At 42.6% G+C, this 19,607-nt stretch overlaps 1 protein-coding gene across 1 annotated transcript in view; it reads left to right on the top strand.

Moving 5' to 3' along the window:
• The window catches only part of TMEM132D (transmembrane protein 132D), a 645,590-nt gene that overhangs the window by 430,621 nt on the left and 195,362 nt on the right, over positions 1-19,607 (top strand). Inside the window, exon 4 of the mRNA XM_079941954.1 lies at positions 14,288-14,471. Coding sequence (XP_079798080.1) covers positions 14,288-14,471 — 184 coding nt within the window. The remainder of the gene's footprint in view (positions 1-14,287; positions 14,472-19,607) is intronic.

Raw genomic sequence — 19,607 nt, 5'->3', positions numbered from 1 at the left:
GGTGCACGTTTGGGGAATCCTACCTTGCTTGCCTGATGGAGACAGTTCTTTGGCCGTCACTTGTGAGCCGTGGCGCTTCCCCTAAGACGAGGTACTAAAAACCCTTGTCTGTGACAAAGCGAGTGGCATGGACATAGAGACACTACCAAGCGTGAAACAGATAGCTAGTGGGAAGCAGCCGCATAGCACAGGGAGATCAGCTCGGTGCTTTGTGACCACCTGGAGGGGTGGGATGGGGAGGGTGGGAAGGAGACGCAAGAGGGAGGGGATATGGGGATACACGTATATGTATAGCTGATGCACTTTGTTATAAAGCAGAAACTAACACGCCATTGTAAAGCAATTATACTCCAATAAAGATGTAAAAAAAAAAAAAAAAAAACACACAAAGAATTTCATTCCAAACTGCCTTCCTTTGACCCGTCTGCTGAGATGAACTTTGCTCTTAGTGTGTTCTTCTTAAAATATAAGAAAATATAATAAAAGTGGAGGGATTAGAGGAAACATTTTTTGAAGTTGTGAAATACTAATTTTTAAAATTATTTTTATTAAACTATAGTTGATTTACAATATTGTATTAGTTTCAGGTATACAGCAAAGTGATTCAGTTATACGTGTATATAATATATCTATTATATACATATTCTTTTTCACTTTCTTTTCCATTATAGGTTATTACAAGGTATTGAATATAGTTCCCTGTACTATACAGTAAATCGCAGAGGAAATATTTTTCATTAAAAATTATCAAGAACAAAGACTGAGGGGAAACGCCGTGCCATGTACAATTGTCAGTCTGAGTTACAAGGCTGAAGGAGCTTGCATGCAGAGCTGGTGTTTCAAAGATAGACCCTCTGGCTGAGACCCGAAGAGGAGAGATTGAGATATTCAGAGCTAATTGCGCATAATTAGTTTGCTCCCCTTCCTTGCCAGTTCCGCTGTATTCTGATTTTGTGTGTTCTGCCCAAGGCGCATCTAGGGTTTCATCGGAGGTGCCAGGCAGAAAGAGTTGATGGCATTCCTGTTACCCGTTTATGCAGATGCGATGTGATCTCCAACCGTCCGCAGCCCTGGCAAGGATGCTAATGTGTCTGTGCCGTACAAATCGGATTTTTTAAATAATAAAAAAAAAACTCCTGACGGAAAGAAATACGTACAATAAAATATCTCTCCATCTCCAAGTGAATATGTTTAAGAAAATGTCACGATATGGAGAGGAAAGAGTTTACTATATTTTTCTTTCTATATTTGTCTGCAGCAGAAGTTTCAACTCACGTGTGGAAAACACTTCCTGATGGGGGTGGGAGGGTGTGGGGGCGCTTCCAGGATCACTCCAAGAACATTTCACTTTTAAGTAGGACTTTGCCTTTCTTTCCTCTTTTTGAGCGGAGACCTTTCGTGGTTTCTGACTCTCCATCCTTCCCACTTCATCCCTGTGTCTCTTTTACTATGAGTGTTGGAAACCCTCTTTCACTGAGGATAATACATACTCTTTAAAAAAATCATTTAAAGTCCATCTGTGTCATATGCACACTATTGTATATAAAATACCTAACTAATAAGGACCTAGTGTATAGCATAGGGAACTCTACTCGATATTCTGTAATAGCCTATATGGGAAACGAATCTAAAAAAGAATGGATATATGCATATGTATAACTGATTCACTTTGCTGTACACCTGAAACTAACACAACATTGTATCAAAATTGTATCAATGTAACAAATCAACTATACTCTAAAAAAAAAAAATCCATGTATGTCAAATAGAGGTTGAAATGTCATAATAAAATTCGTTACAAATGAGTTTGATTAGGAGCTTGCCATTTATAAATGAAGCTTAAGACAGAGAAGATCAGGTTATTTCACCTTAAGTAAACAAAAGTTATAATTAGAATTAGGGCCTTTGGAGGGGTGGGATAGGGAGGGTGGGAGGGAGGGAGACGCAAAAAGGAAGAGATATGGGAACATATGTATATGTATAACTGATTCACTTTGTTATAAAGCAGAAACTAACACACCATTGTAAAGCAATTATACTCTAATAAAGATGTTAAAAAATAATTTTAAAAAAAGCAGGAAAAAAAAAGAATTATGGCCTTGTTCTCAGATAAAGACTGAAACCAGTATTCATTGGGTGGGAGAGGTAATCTTTCAGAAGGAAAAACAAAACACCCTCTTTCAGTTTTGATCAATTTTGTAAAAGTGATCTAGGTCTTCATCAACTTTTATCAAAGGCTTATCTCATTCTTTTGTTAGTCATGTCATATGTTTTTGAAGTTCTTAAATTGTCATCATCCTTCCTGATTTTCCCTGTATCTGAAGCACTAATAGGTCTGCCATGTCCCCATTTATCAGTCATTTCATGTGTGAATCAAGTAATGAAAGCAATTCTACCCAAGATTCCATTGGTGGATTTTATTAAATATGACATCTTTTAAAAGATTAAAAATATCCCTTTGCAGTAGATTTGCATGGTGTTTGCCTGTGACTGCATTCTATATACAAATAGCAATCAACAATGACATTTAGTTAATTTTTTTAACTTCAATCTGTTTTTTTCTATTTTTTTAATGGAAGTATAGTTGATTTAATTTCTGCTGTACAGCAAAGCGATTCAGTTATACATATATATATACATTCTTTTTCAGATTCTTTTCCCTTAGGGTTTACCACAGGGTATTGAATATAGTTCCCTGTACTATACAGTAAGACCTTGTTGTTTAGCCATTCTCTATATAATAGTTTGCATAGCAGTGACGTTTATGATGGACATTTAGGATGCAGGTGCTGAGTGAGGAGAGATCATTGAAGGAGGTCTGTGTTTCTGTCAGTGGCACATCACAGAATCCTTGTCCAGATACAAGGAGCCCCTATATTTCTTCAAGTATCTTCCCTGCTTTCAGTTTCTTCATTTACCCTTCCTTGCTGCAGGGAAGGCTGGTCTGTATGCTTTAGTGTCTTTGTGGTTAACAGGAGCAGTGAATACCTTTGTGGTGTGTCTGTTTTCTTGCAAATCTGCACTAGAATGTGGTACCCAGTGGAGACAGTCATTGGGCAGGAAGACAGTGGCTCTACCAACAGGAGCTTAAAATTTTAAATCAAGACAGAAGCTCATATACGTACACCCTGAGCATCAGTCCTGCCCATTCCTACCACCCACCTAAGCTCAAGTGTGTCTCTCCTACAACCTCATTGCTTTTGAATCTCTACTGGGTATTCTCTGGTCCACCTCTGATCCTTTCTCAACACTGTAGCCGTCTTGATGTTTTCAAACCATTCACCCTTTTGATGGACTCCCAGTTAGACTGTGGGACTCTAGGGCTGCTTTGGCAGGTGGCAGGGTCCTGGTGTACCCCAGGATGCCCTGACTACTAAACTTCATTTGTGTTCCTAGACAAGGACAAACCCATACGTGGTTTGACTGCTTGACCCCTAGGGTCCCCTCCGTCAGACCCCAGCAGTGGGCCTATCCACGAAGGAGCCGTAGGCTGAAATGCAGACTCTGCAAGCCACCTTTGTCATCAGAACGGGGAAGGCAAAAGCCATACTGCGCCGTGGGAGGAATCCAGGTGAGGAATCAGGAGTTGCTTGGCCCAGAAGGTGGTGGCCACGTTTCCAGGGGAGACCTCACCTCTTCTTGGATTGACTTCCTTGTGGGAGCCGTTCCTGACCCCCACCCATCCGTGGACTGATCTGGAAAACCCTCTTTCCGCATTCCCGCTGCAAACCCACCCAGCATGCCCAGGTCAGGAACCTTCACTGGGTGGTCAGATGGAGGGTAGCTGTGGTCGCAAGTTTCAGGGGAGCCTGTCCCACACCCCTACGCTGTGGAATGAGCAGAGTCACCACTGCCTCCTCCTCTCCCCCCATCCAGAGGCCTGAGCAAGAATCCCTCCTCTTGTTCTGTCCGTCCCCCCACCTTCATCCCCATTGATCCTACACTTATACTTTCACATGGAGGATCGCGGTGTTCAAAACAGGGTGTGCACTTGGGAGAAAAGAAAGGAAATGACCACTTCTGCTCCCCACCTGGTTCAGAGAAGGACTCCCTAAGGACAGATAAATCAGACTAAAGATCCTAGACGCGCAGCGGGTCTGTGCTTCTCTTTAGCGAGTGTTGGGTGTGGTTCAGCCTAATAATAATTGTCATAATAATTGGGGTTTGCTTTCAGCACCTATAGGGCAGGGCCCAGGATGACAGGTGGTTCCACACAATGAAGAATGTCCATTACTCTGTTTCAAATGCTAATGTTCTGCAGACATTTTTGTAGGACTCATAACCCATCTGAAAGAATGTCACTTTTTGTTTCCATTTTTTTCTCCCATTACAATGATCTATAATTTGGCTTGACCAACTGTTCCTAGTTCAATTAAGACCATTCTGTACTTTTTTAAAAAAATTGATGTATAGTCGATTTACAATGTTGTGTTAATTTCTGCTGTACAACAAAGTGAGTCAGTTATACATATATATACGTTCTTTTTTTTTAATATTCTCTTCCATTATGGTTTATCGTAGGATTTTGAATAGAGTTCTCTGTGTCATTCTATACTTTTTCTTATCTTATACAAATAAGTCTGGTCTGTGAATTCTTATCCTAGCTACAGTTTTTATTCAAGGAGTTCTGCCTGCACCCGTGCTCTTTCATTTCCTATTTTTCCTACTCAGAACAGTCTCAGATCAACTCTTAAACCCAAATTTTATTTTTCATCATTGGGAATAAATGTTGGCCCATCTCCTAATCTCTTCCAGTGATGATTTTTTCCAAGCATTTACATATTGAAATCAATGTTAGTTTATTATTTTTTTAAAGTTTTAATGATTTCCCGTTTCCCATGATAAAGAGCAGAGATTTGCAAACTTTTCCCGTAAGGGGTGAGATAGTAAATATTTTCCGCTTTGTAGCCTGCATATTCTTTTTTTTTTTTTACAGTAAGGAAGACTTTATTCAGTGGGGGAATACTACAATGGAGTTTTAGTCTGCATATTCTTATTTATTTTCTGACAGTGTTTAAAAATGTCAAAGGTGTTTTTAGCCTAAGATCTGTGTATGGACAAGCTATGGCTGGAATTGACTGACCAGACATAGTTTGCTGACTCTGGAAAAAAAGATGCTCTGAATGTGGCTACGAGGACTGTCTCCCTCTACCCACCCTGCATCTCACGCCTCAATTCCAAGCCCTCTGGGTGTTCCATCCACGCCAGTTTCTTTTGTTTTCTTCAACCCACCCTGCTCCCCCAAGCACAGGACATTTGTATGTGCAGTTCCTTCTGCCTGGAACCCATCCTGTATAGAGATCACAGCCCAAGCCCTGCTGCCCCAGGGAACGTGTCCGTGTCTCCCTGACTACACCAGGGTCCTCTAACATAGCTTGTATCTCGCCAGCTACCTCTGTTTCTCATCTTTTCTTACAGTGGCCAATTTACGCTTTTTGAAGTGACAACTTATTGCGTGACCATCTTCCCCACTAGACTGTATGCTTGAGAAGAGCAAAGATCTTCAGCCATCTGCTTTTTGGGGGTTTGGAGGGAACCCTGAGTTATGGCATTTGCCAATTTCCATGGTGTAAATATTCCCGTGCTAGAACCCTCCTACACTGTTGGTGGGAATGTAAATTGGTGCAGCCACTATGGAGAACAGTATGGAGGTTCCTTAAAAAAGTGAAAATAGAACTACCATATGACCCAGCAGTCCCACTCCTGGGCCTATATCTGGAGAAAAACATGGTCTGAAAGGATACATGCACCCCAGCGTTCATTGCAGCATTGTTTACAATAGCCAAGACAGAGAAGCAACCTAAATGTCCATCAACAGAGGGATGGATAAAGGAGATGTGGTGCATATACACAATGGAATATTACTCAGCCATAAAACAGAACAAAATAATGCCATTTGCAGCGACATGGATGGACCTAGAGATTGTCATACTGAGTGAAATAAGTCAGAGGAAGATGAATATCATATGATATCACGTATATGTGGAATCTTAAAAAAAGGATACAAATGAACTTATCTACAAAATAGAAAGACAGTTACAGATGTAGAAAACAGACCTATGGTTACCAGGGGGTAATGGGGGGAGGGATAAATTGGGAGATTGGGATTGACATATACACCTACTATATATAAAATAGATAACTAATAAGGACCAACTGTACAGCACAGGGGACTCTACTCTGTACTCTGAAATGACCTATATGGGAAAAGAACCTAAAAAAGAGTGGATCTATGTATATGTATAACTGATACACTTTGCTGTACAGCAGAAACTAACACAGCATTGTAAATCCACTCTACTCCAATAAAAATTTTTTTAAAAAAGAAAAAAATATTCCCCCCCTAGTCAATGTCAAGTTAGCAAAAGGATGTCACTGAGTGTGGAGGTGGAAAGAGGTGCTGAGAATCAGCTTTGTCTGGGCGCCCACTGGATCTCCATCTTTTTAAACTCACTTTGTATCTGCATCTCTGCCACCCAGAAGAGTGTCCAGTAAATAAGAAGAATTACAGAAATATCATTTGAATGAATGAATGAAGTAAATATTGGGACAGAGAGCAATGAAGCACAGAAGAAAAGGAAGAAATGCAGCATGATTTCTTTCAAGCTGCAAGCTTTCCATTTTTCTTCTCTAGAATAACCGTGGTTACCAGACCTCAGAGTATTATAAGGCAGAAACAAGAGGACGTGAGAAGACAAATTTATGGGGACAAAAATCTCATTATAAAGTACATGCATTAAAGGGATTGAGTATACTTTACTTCATAATGAAAAGTTTTTATTCTGAATATGCTAATGAAAAAGCTTAGAAAAAAGATGTCAGTAATGGAAAATTTTAATCCTGTGATAATGTCTAAGAAGAAACAATTTGAGTAATATCCTTATTTTAATCTTGAAAATGAGATGTGAAGGGAAGGAAAACGAGGACCACGGCTCCTGCATTTGGGAGACATCTGGTTGCCCGTGTCTGGGTCTGATGCAGATTTGCAGAATGCCATTGCAGACAAATATTGGCTTGGTTAGAAGGATTTCTCCAAGTGGAGCTAGGACAGCTTAGTACCTTGAATAATGGCCCCTCCGCCCCTTCACGCATTCCTCATTTCTCTTCCATTGCCAGAATCTTTCACATGGCATTTGTCAGTTGCCCTTGGTGTCCTCCTTACTTGAAAAATTTCTTCAGTTTCCCAAGAAGCAGACCCTGAGACAAGAATGTGTGTGCAAGTGATTTATGAAGGAAGAGTTCCCGAGAAACCAGTAAGAGAGCAGAGAGAATAAAAGAAGAAGAGAAGAACCCAAGCACTAGTGCCGTTTCGGAAGTTACGTGCAGGGTGGCTTCAGCCTAATCCCATGGGGGGACTCTGGCGCATGCACAGTGCCCCCAACTGACCCAGCTGGAGGCCAGGGAGCTGGGTTTGCCTGCTGCACCATCAGACGCTGGCCAAGGGCCATCTCCCAGGGCAGGAAACACTGAGGCACGTGCAGCTCTTTGCACTTGTGGGCAAGATGGCTCCAGAAACTCAAGAAGAGCCACCCGGGGAAAGTCACAGGTAGATGATGTCATGAAAAACAACAGCCACAGGTAGATGTCATGAAAAACAAAAGCACTACGATGTGGAGGAAAGCGAACCCTCCTCCAGCGTTGGTGGGGATGTAGACTAGTGCAGCCACTGTGGAGAACAATGTGGAAGGTCCTTAAAAAACTAAAAATAGAGCTACCGTATGATCCAGCAGTCCCACTGCTGGGTATATATTTGAAAAAAACAAAAACACTAATTCGAAAAGATACATGTACCCCAGTGTTCATAGCGGCATTATTTACAACATGGAAACAAGCTTAGTGTCCATCAACCAATGAATAGATAAAGAAGATGTGATGTGTGTGTGTACACACACACACACACACACACACACACACAATGGAATAGTACTCAGTCATAAGAGAGAACGAAATTTTGCCATTTGCAGCGACATGGATGGACCTAGAAGGTATTATACTAAGTGAAGTAAGTCAGACAGAGAAAGACAGATACTGTATGATATCACTTATATGTGAAATGTAAAAACTACAACAAGCTAGTGAATATAATTTTAAAAAGAAGCAGAAGCGCAGATATAGAGAAGAAACTACTGGTTACCACTGAGGGAGGGAGGGGCAACGTAGGGCTGGGCGCCAGGGAGGTACAAACTATTGGCTCAAGGATGTATTGTACAACACGGAGAATATAGCCAATACTTTGTAATAACTGTAAATGGAAAGTAACCTTTAAAAATTGTATAAAGACTTAAAAACCTAAAATCATAAAAAGAAAAAGCACTTAGAAGCCAGGGGTAAGACATGTGGAAATGATGAAGGGATATGAGGAGATTTGGGGGGAACCCTGACACTGTCCACCATAACTTGCTCCCCAGCCGTAAATGGCTCTCATTCATATGACCTCTAGAAAGTGTCCTGAAGTTTTGGGAAGGAATCTCCCACTCTTTCCTAAGGATTGTGATCATTCAGATATAGATTCGCCCTCTCTCCGGCCTTACTTTTGTTTCCAGAAATTTCACCCATTTATCCTTTAGAGAGCCATCTGGAAAAACCTAAGTTGGAAATGGAATTTCACTCTCTTCTTCCCCCACCCACCCCAGGAGCTTACCTGCGACACTCACACTCGCGGTGGAAGCCAGTTGCCCACGTGGGTGGTGGCAGAACGCGGTCTGATCGTTGGTGTGCTCTTGTAAGGACCTACCGTGATATGCTGTTTTTCTAAACTGGAGAAAAATACAGGTAGCTTCAAGACGCATTGACTTGCATCTCAAACACTTAGCTCTTAACTGTTCTAGTGCTAGCAGGTCCGTGTCTGCTTGGTTTCTCATCTCTCCAAATGAATGGTAGGCTTCCGTATCTAAAGCTCTCGTTTGCCCATCTCTGCTTTGATTTATCGACACATCACGGAACTTAAAGAGTTGTCAGAAGACCATGAAGACGTGCTCATCTCAAAGCATCTTGTTACAGAAATGTCCCAGCTTTGCTTGTGCAGAATTCGCTCAAAGCATCCAGTTTGGGGTCTTGAAGAAGCCCTATGTAACGTCCTGACCTGTGTTTCTACTGGGGGGTGAGAAGTTGCTTTAATGATCCTCATCGCTAATAAGCACGCCTGTCCTCGCACTGGAAAAAGAGGTGGGGGGCTTGGAACCCAGGATCAGGAGTGTGGGCGTCCTGTGGCCAGATCACCTGGCTCCTGCATGCAGTAGCTGGGTGACCCTGGACAAATACTTTCCCCTTCTTGAGCCTAGGTTTCTAGTCTACAAACTGCGAGTAGATAACAGTTATTTATTGGAATACGTTGAGGGTTGCACGACGTAAGACATAAAAAGCCCTTAAAACAGTGCTTATCACATTAAAAGTACTCAATGGAGGTTAGTTGTTCCAGCACTCAGGAAGAAGCAGCATGACCATCCCAAAGCAAGGCTTTTCTTCTTCTTTGAAAATGATGCCCTTTTGTGGCCTTGGGATGCACTGAGGTGGTCCTGCAAAGCCTCATGTTCAGTTTCCTTTCTTAGAGTTGGGAGCCGGGGCCCGGGAGGATGTGGCCATTGCCTGTGTCTGAGCTGACCCAGTGTCTTGTTTCCTGGAAGGGCATTTTAGTTTCCTTAAATCTGGGGAGGCCTCAGGCTAGGTCACCAACCGTGTGTCTTTATTCAAAGGGAGCCCTTCCTAGTGAAAAAACCTTAGATTTTTATTAAAGTATAGTTGATTTACAATATTGTGTTAGTTTCAGGCATACAGCATAGTGTTTCAGTATTTTTGTAGATTATATTCCATTGTAGGTTATTACAAGATAATGTGCGTAATTCCCTGTGCTATTCAGTAAGTCCTTGTTGCTTATCTAAGAGGCTTAGATTTTGAACCCAGTGTACCAAGGGGCCCACGTAGGGGAACGTTATTGGAAAATGAGAAGAGTTCCTCAAATCGAGATGTTATTCATCTTCTCTGTCAAAGAGAATAAACTACAAAGAGATCCCTCCACACCCGCACATGTGGAACCAGTCAGTAGGGATCTGAGGTGCCCAGGAGAGCCTGCGTTCCTTCCTTTGCTTCCACGTCTGTTGTCTTCCATACAAAGGACGGCTGCAAGCAGAACAGGGCAGGAAGCTGGCTTCCTAGCTTACCTGTGCTGGTAGCACCTATGCCGTGGGAGAAACTAAACCTACAGGCAGCTCCGTGCCCACAGTGTTCTGAGGCCTATATATATCCAGCCCTGAGCCTCGCCGTGGGTGACTGCACTGTTCTCCAAGCAAACCCTGCCCACACTCGACAGCAGTACCGCCTTCCAGATGGAGCTCGCACATCGAGCGTTGCCCATCCGTGTTGCTATTTGACTCGCCCATGGCGGGTGGACAGCAGGGAGGTAGGGAGGGTGGGGCTGGGTGTAGGGCCACCAGAAGTGGCATCTGAATGCTTTATGCTAATCCAGCCCCTCTGCCCCCCTCGGCTGGAACTCTGTTCTTGTCCCTCCTCACCTTCATACTCAGGGACATCGGAAACCCTGAATGTTTCTTCTTCTTGGTTCATCTGTGTCTTCACGATTTACTGACCGTATTTCCCAAATGCGCTCTCTTAGGACATTCTATTTCTAATACCAGTATACACAAAGTACGTCCAAGAGCGTGGATATCCACATAATTAAACCTTTATAAACCTCGAACGCAGTTGTTCATGATCCTGGTTGCATAATAGAATCACCTGGATAAAAGAACAGACAGAAAGATGGAAGGAAGGAAGGGAGGGAGGGAAGAGTGAGAGAGGGAGAAGGAGGAGAAGAAGTAGAAAGAGAAAGAAAGAAAGAAAGGGAAAGAAAGAAGGAAAGAAAAGGAGAAAAGAAAGGGAGAGAGAGAAAGAAAGAAAGAAAGAAAGAAAAAGGGAAAGAGAAGGAAAGAAAAAGAAAAAAGGGAGAGAGAGAGAGAATGAAAGAAAGAAAGAAAAAGAAAGGGAGAGAGAAAGAAAGAAGAATGAAAGAAGGAAGAAAGAATGAAGGAAGGAAGGAAAGAGGGAAAGAAGGAAAGAAAGAAAGAAAGGAAAATGGAAGGGAAGAAAGAAAAGAAAAGCAGAGAAGAGAAAAAAGAAAAGAAGAGAAAATAAAACAAAACTGGTGCCTGACGCCACTCAGGAACAGTCAGAAATCTGAGTGGTGCCTGTGGCCACTGGTTTATTTGTAAAATTCCCCCAGGCAGTTTTTTGTTTGTTTGGTTTTTGGTGTTTTTGACGTGTGGCATGCGGGATCTGAGTTCCCTGGCCAGGGATCAAACCGTGCCCCTTGCAGTGGAAGTGGGGAGCCTTAAACACTGGACCACCAGGAAAGCTCCCCCTGCCCAGGCCACGCTAGTGCCTTGGTAAAGCGGAGAACCACCGCATGTAAAATACGCAGCCACGTTATATAAAATTCTACTTAATTCTACTCTGTTTATCTCCTGTAACACAGCAGATGCCAGGCATCATCCTCTGTGCTGGCCACACGGGCTAAGCGTGGCTACTCTTTTCAGGATGCTTCAGGCTAAAACACACTCCAACTGCAAAGGTACAGCCCTGAGCTTTCCAGTTAAACATGAGGACGTGGTAAACGTTGCCAAATATGCAAGCGTTCTGGAAGCTCTCAAGTGCTAAATATTTACAAAAAGTTATTAAAATTCAAATTTCCACTGACTCGACAAGACACACATGATGAGCTATTCCAAAGCTAGATCACCATATGCAGAATTTACAGAGGAAATTGTCAGGAACCTGGTGCACACCCTCCTGCATCAGAAATATTGAGACGCTCGTGCAAGCTAAGGAGTCATTCAAGGAAAGCTACCATTTCAGGATACGCAACCTTCCTAAAGTTTGCTGTGGTCTCCAGGTGAAGAATTCCCAACTTAGGGTGTTTTCATCAGCGCGTCAGATAGAGGAAAGTTAGCTCAAAAGAAACTGTTTCCTTTACGTCTTGGCCAGACAAGGGATCTAAGGGAAAAGAGAAAATCAAACTTGATAGGACAACCATGCAAGGTTACTGAAGGAATAAAATTAGAGGAAGTAAATAGAGCACTTTAAAAATTATTGCAGGGTTGAGAGTCTGCCTGCTGATGCAGGGGACGCGGGTTCGTGCCCTGGTCCGGGAAGATCCCACATGCCGCGGAGCGGCTGGGCCCGTGAGCCATGGCCGCTGAGCCTGCGCGTCCGGAGCCTGTGCTCCGCAGCGGGAGAGGCCACAGTGGTGAGAGGCCCGCGTACTGCAAAAAAATAAAAAATAAAAAAATTAAAATTAAAATTATTACTGATGTTGTCCTAGGTGGGTCTTGCGGAATGGGAAGAATTTGACAGCTCGTGGGCTGTAGAGAGCAGGCTCAGTAGTTGTGGAGCACGGGCTTATTAGTTGCTCCGCGGCATGTGGGATCTTCCCGGACCAGGGCTCGAACCCGTGTCCCCTGCATTGGGAGGCGGATTCTTAACAACTGTAGCTACTCTTGTTCTGTGTGACAGACCAGTGCTCGTGCAGGAATTTAACCTCTGTGGCGGGGGCGGTCTCTTTGGGCAACACTTCTGATCTTCCTTCTCTGTTTCTTGCCCTCCTCCTCCTCTTGTTTCCTTCCTCCCTCCCTCTCTCCTCTTATCCTAGTCACCCCTGATATCCCAGTATCCCACCTCATCCCTTACTTAAAGAAGGAGGCTCCCCGAAATCACCACCATTTATCTCTGAGCTTCTTATTGATACATTTGCGTGGGTTTGATAAAGAAGTCTCAATAGCTTGGTCATATGTATATAAAAGGCCAAACCTTGTCCTCCTAAATGTCAGAATCAGTGGTCATTTTGCAATTATGTGAAATTCAAACCTCTGGAGAAGGATCTGATAGGTGGAAGTGGCTTTGGTCACGAAGGGTTAAAAAGTGTCTCTCCTTGCTGCCTCCCAGGTGAATTCTCACCTGTATTTCTTCACTTCTTCCCTCAGGGAGTGTCTGGTACCACCTCTGCCTTTTTTTTGTTTAACCTGTCACTTAGAAGAGCACACATTTTCTAAAAGCAGACTATGAAAAAGAAGAAGGGGTAGCCAGTAAATTAAACTAACCAGAATAGCTGCAAAAATCATCCCGATACTCTAACTTGGGTTCATTTCTGGATACGTGTTTCTAGAAAACCCAGACTGTCTAAAAACTAATCATTGTCAGAATGACTCCTGTATCCAGGTAACATCTGGCTACGTCTCCTTGTTCATCCGTGTGGGTCCTGTGGTCCCATTCTCCTGTTCACGCCTCAGCTCTGATTCCCTGCAATTCTCTCTCGCCCCCACTGGGTAACAAAGCCACATCACCCTCAAAGTCCTTTAAAAGTCTGTGCCCCCAACTTGAATGGACCGTGGCTTTGGAAAATCCGATATAGGCAGCAAAGAGATTTCTGGGAGTGAGGGAAAGAATCCTATCCTCCACCCTCCTAGAAGGAGCACAGGGAAGAAAGCATTTAGGAAATTCAATCAGCATTTCTCGTAATTATCCACAAACACCTGTCCTGGGGACTCTGAGAGGCTCACAGAAAACAGGGGTTGGGAAGTTTGAGTGAGGGTGTCTAAGGCCAGACGAAGGCTGTGAATCTTGTTAAAGGTTGTTTGTTCTTTTGGGGATCGAATTTCTTTTTTTTCTTTCTTTCTTTTTTTATTGAAGTATAGTTGAGTTACAATGTTGGGTTAGTTTCAGGTGTACAGCAAAGGGATGCATATATATTCTTTTTCAGATTATTTTCCGTGATAGGTTATTACAAGATATTGAATATAGTTCTCCGTGCTAGACAGTTAAGTCCATGTTGCTTATCTATCTTATACATAGTAGTGTGTATCTTTTAATCCCAACCTCCTAATTTATTCCTCCATTCCCATCCCTGCTTTCCCCTTTGGTAACCATAAGTTTGTTTTCTATGTCTGTGGGTCTATTTCTGTTTTGTAAACAAGTTCATTTGTATCATTTTTTTAGATGCCACATATAAGTGGTATCATATGACATTTGTCTTTCTCTGGCTTACTTCACTTGGTATGATCATCTCTAGGTCCATCCATGTTGCTGCAAATGGCATTATTCCACTCTATTTTATGGCTGAGTAGTATTCCATTGTATAAATGTACCACATCTTCCTGATCCATTCATCTGTCAGTGGACGCTGGGGATCACATTTCTGACAAGCTCTTTGCAGGGGTGATGTGAACACACATTGAAATAGTCCATTGCCTGCCAAGGGTTCCCACCCCAGTCCTCAAAGTTGTTCTCTCCTTCTCTCCAGTGCGGAGGGCGCCTCCTATGAAGTCATGCAGATCGACGTAGAAATCCAAGAGGCCAGTGACCCGCCAACCACACAGCTTGTTACGTGGCAGGTTGAATACCCAGGAGACATCACATCTGACTTGGGCGTCTCCAAGATCTACGTGAGCCAGAAGGACCTGATTGGCGTCATCCCACTGGCCATGGTAAGAATGTCCCTGCCCTGGGTTGTTAGTACGGACCTCAGGGAAAGGCAAGGTACCACACCGTGACCCAGACACAGTGGGGACATATCAGTGAGCTCAGAACCAGGGTGGGGGGAAACTGAATGATGAAGTTACTGCAAATCGCCGATTCTGTAAAAATGTTTTTCTAAGTAGTATCTTTAGAATATTCTTTAGAAAGTAATCAAAATCCAGGAATTAGATTTGGGTCTTCCATTATATGAAAAGTATGAATGATTTAATCGAGATGTTTGTATGATACATTGGAGACTGTTCAAGGATCTCAAACACATACACCTGCAGAGACCAGACAGATCAAGTATCTGAGTGAAATGTGGCAGGCGACTTGCCAAACACCTACCCGGTGAAAGGGCCCTGCCGTGTTTGCCACGCAGGAAAACCAAGCCGGATTCTGAACTCTTAATATCTACTGACTTCTCAAGAGAAGCCGTCAATATAGTTTTAATGCGAAACAGCAATTTGTCCCTGTTAGAACTAATTTTTTTTTTAATCAAGCCCATCTAAGAAAGAGTTAACTATAATTCATTCACAGGCCACCTATGTATAACTTGTCACCTGCCTCTAAACGGTTTAGGACTCTAGGTCTGTCCATGTGTTTCCTAGGATTTGTCGAACAGAGATGGGCTTTCCTCCTTGAAAGGACCTGCCCCCTGGTTGCTATGCAACGGAATACATTGCCTGTGGGAGGACTGATCACCCAGGTTCACCTAAACAAAGCACACTAAAGCCCTCTCTAGCCCCGCCTTTCCCCGGGGCCTCTCTGCAAAGGAATAACACATTTTCTTAATGGGAATTTTCCCAGTTCAAATGCCTTGGGATTGTGACTGAGGACGGTGATTTGAGCTTTCTCCTGTTACAAAAGTACTTTTGCTGTCGGAAATGAGGGATGGGTTGACCTATCCGTTGACAGCCTGCTGTCTCTCCCTCACCATCTATCAGGAACTATTGACAAGTGTCGTGGTTGTGAAAGGACGTCAGGAATCAGTCTTTCAATACAAGGTGACGCGGACAGTTGCCTAGGGACAATAAGTTAGTTATTATACTGTTCATTAGGAAACGCAAAGTTGTTGAGGGCCTTCAGTTGATCAGGGCTCTTATTAACGATTTCTTTTATTTTAAAGGCACCGAGCCTCCCCTGGTACATTATTTCATGTGTTCACGTGTGACAGCAGCAGTCCTTCGTTTAGGCTATTCGTGATTCTATGACTGGGGATGGCGAGACCATTTGTCTCAAATAAGTAGTTATTTGAATTTGCTCCCTTTCAGCACCTTTGGTCTGATGAGCTTTTAGTGGTGCTCTGAGCGGCTTCCATTGCTTGGCTCTGCACCAGGTGCTGTGCTTGGTTCCCTCGCTCAGCATTTCTCCCGCCTGGACTGTCCACCCGTTCCAAACCCCCTTGTTCTTCACAACTCACAGGAATCCCCACGCTCACAAGAGCCTCTTTCTCTGTCCGCCGCTGGTCTCTGAAACCGTTCTCACCTTACATCAACCTTTCTGGCTATGATACGTGTAATCACAGAAGTGTGTGTAATGGCAGAGCTAGAAAGAATCTCAGCTAAGACCTAGCTGACCCTTTTATCAGTTAGGAATTGCATTTGGCCGAGAACAAGCCCTAGCCATAACCCTTACCGTAACCCTAACGAACCCCACTCACTCCACTCTACCCAGGCCAATAGTGGCTTTAATACAAGTAGGTTTCTTCTTTCATGTAAAAGAACTCCTAAGGTTGGTGGTCTAGGGCTGGTATGGTTCCCCATGCTATCTGAGATTCAGGCTCCATCTTTATTTCTGCTTCAGCAGTCAAGGGTATAGATTCCATCCTCATGGTTACCTCATGGTCCAAAATAGCTGCTGGAGTGCCAGCCAACATATCCATATTCTGCTTACCAGAAAAAGTAAGAATGCAAATCACACTGGATCAGTTCCTTTTCCCTTGCAAGAAGTCTTCGCAAGAATCCAACATAATATTTCTGGCTATATCCAATTAGCCAGAACTTGGTCACATGGACGTGCTTAGTTGGAAGGAAGGCTTGTAAATTGACTTTTTAGCATGACACATCACTCAGGCTTTGTTATTACAAGGGAACAAGAGGAGATTAGATATTCTGAGGCAATGAGCAGTATTTGAAACAATCCTCCTCCATTTCCACATGAGGAAACTGAGGCTCAGAGAGGTCCCTCATCCCGGCACCTGAGTGTTTTCCATTCTGTATTCATCTTTTTGGGCCTCCTGGGAAGCAAAATAAGACACCTATATCTTGGTCTGCTCTTACTAGCTATGCAACGGTGCTTAATTTCACTGTGGCTCAGTTTCCTCATCTGTAAAGTGGGGAGAGATGATACTTACTCATAAGGTTGATGTAAGCATAAAATGATAATTCAAGAGGGCTTGGAAGAGTACCGAGTACAGTCAAACATACAGTAAATGTTTGCTTTTATTATGATCACTTAGTTACAGAATGCAAAGGATAAATAATTCCTTGGCAATTATGTTGTAAATTCTTTCGGGAAGGGAATGATCCTAAGATAAGAAGAGTGCTAGGAACTGTGTAGATGCTCACTGATTTTTTTATACAATTTTAAAAGGTTACTTTTCATTTACAGTTATGACAAAGTATTGGCTATATCCCAGTGTTGTAAAGCACATCCTTGAACCTGTCTTACACCCAATATTTTGTACCTCCCACCCCCTCCCCTATATTGCCTGTCCCCCACCTCTCCCTACTGGCAAACACTAGGTTGTTCTCTATATCTGTGAGTCTGCTTCTTTGTTGTTATATTCACTAGTTTGTTGTATTTTTTAGATTCCACATATAAGTGATTTCATACAGTATTTGTCTTTCTCTATCCGACTTATTTCATGTAGCATAATGCCCTCCACATCCATCCATGTTGCTGCAAATGGCAAAATTTTGTTCTGTTTTATGTCTGAGTCATATTCCATTGTGTATATGTACCGCATCTTCTTTATCTGCTCACCTGTTGATGAACACTTAGGTTGTTTCTTTGTGTCTTTGCTATTGTAAATAATGCTGCTAGGAACATTGGGGGATGCTCACTGATTCTTGAACTGAAATGAACGAATTGCATTAAAACATGTTTGGTCTGGGCTTCCCTGGTGGCGCAGTGGTTGAGAATCCTCCTGCCGATGCAGGGGACGTGGGTTCGTGCCCCGGTCCGGGAAGATCCCACATGCTGTGGAGCAGCTGGGCCCGTGAGCCATGGCCTCTGAGCCTGCATGTCCGGAACCTGTGCTGCGCAACGGGAGAGGCCACAACAGTGAGAGACCCGCGTACCACAAAAAAAAAAAAAAAAACATGTTTGGTCTGGTGAGTTTTTACTAATACTATCTGAGCATCTTCCTCTGGAACTAAGAGTAAAGTCTTCAGAGTACTGACCCCCAGTCTTTTGTATTTGGAATGCTGAGTCCCTTTTCCAGAGAAAGCTGCTTCATTTCACCTTTGACTTGACTGGTGAAAGGACTTTTGCCATTTTTAGGGGCGTTACCTTCCATAAACAGACCTTTTGCCATTTTATTTCATCTTTACTTTGTTTTTGTTCATTATGTATTCACTGAGAGATTTTGAAAGGCATCTGATATCATTGCATCTATTTATCTACACATCTGTGTTACACATTCTTGAAATGTTAGAGAGGCAGAGGGAAGGCCAGCTCACCTGGACCACGATAAGTCCATGAGGAGAGAATACTTTGAGTTGAGCTCAGGGTCCCACAGGGGCTTGTAAGCTAGAATGAGGCAAATCTTTAAATGTGATGGGAAGCCACTGGAAGGTTTCCAGCACAGCAGCCACTGAACTGATGTATCTTTTTAGAAGAGCACTACGTTGAGAGCAGATTTGGGAGGGCACCCCTGTGTCCACAGCAGCACTATTCACAACAGCCAAGACATGGGAGCAACCTAAATGTCCATGGACAGAGGAATGGATAAAGAAGATGTGGTACAGATACACAGTGGAATATTACTCGGCCATAAAAAAGGATGGAATAATGCCATTTGCAGCAACATGGATGGACCTACAGATGATCATACTAAGTGAAGTCAGTCGGACAGAGAAAGACAAATACCATATGTGGAATCTAAAATAGGACACAAGTGAACATATCTACAAAACAGAAACAGACTCACAGACATAGAGAACAGACTTGTGGTTGCCAAGGGGGAGGGGGCGTTGGGGGGATGGATTGGGAGTTTGGGATGAGCAGATGCAAACTATTATGTATAGAATGGATAAGCAACAAGGTCCTACTGTAGAGCACAGGGAACTATATTCAATATCCTGTGATAAACCCTCATGGAAAAGAATATTTTTAAAAAGTATGTATATATATATATATATATATATATATATATATATATATATATATATATATATATAAAACTGAGTCACTTTGCGGTACCGCAGAAATTAACACAACGTTGTAAATCAACTAGACTTCGATTTAAAAAAATACAGTGTGGAGCAAAAGAAGCAGGGGTGGGCGGAAGCTGTGTGGTTGTATTTACATGAAGATCAAAAATCAGGCAAAACTAAACCATAAAGCTAAGGGTAGTGGCTACCTTTAGGAGAGAGAATTCATGGAGATGTACAGTTATGATCTGTGCATCTTTCAATGTATTATGTTAAACTTGTTTAAAATATATTAAAAATTATTGGCACTGGCAAAAAAAATTCTAGTTTTAGACCCAACCCCAAAGTTCTGTATATCTCCATGATACCAACGCACAAACTTGAAATGTTTAAAGGATTTTCTATTATAAAATATCCTATGATTTACCTTTTTGCCCTCTAATCTTCGCACACATCTCTGATTAATTTCCTGAGATAAACCTTTAGAAATACATTTGAATCAAAGGATGGGAATCAAAGGATTTGCAATACTATAGTATTTTTTTGATAACGGTCACCAAACTGCCTTCCGTAAAGTTTAACCAATTTACTCTTCCACCTGCTGTGTATAATGATACCCATTTCCTTGCAACTTCACTAACACAGAATATTAAAATCATAAAGTAGACCATTTGTTAAGCAAAATTTATATCTCAGTGTGGCTTTCGTTCGCCCTGTTTTGTTTAA

The sequence above is a fragment of the Stenella coeruleoalba genome (genome assembly GCF_951394435.1).
Source record: "Stenella coeruleoalba genome assembly, chromosome: 14".
In the NCBI taxonomy this organism is placed as follows: Eukaryota; Metazoa; Chordata; class Mammalia; order Artiodactyla; family Delphinidae; genus Stenella; species Stenella coeruleoalba.
Note: the sequence above shows the minus strand (reverse complement) of the source record. Positions and strands in the feature narration are given on the sequence as shown.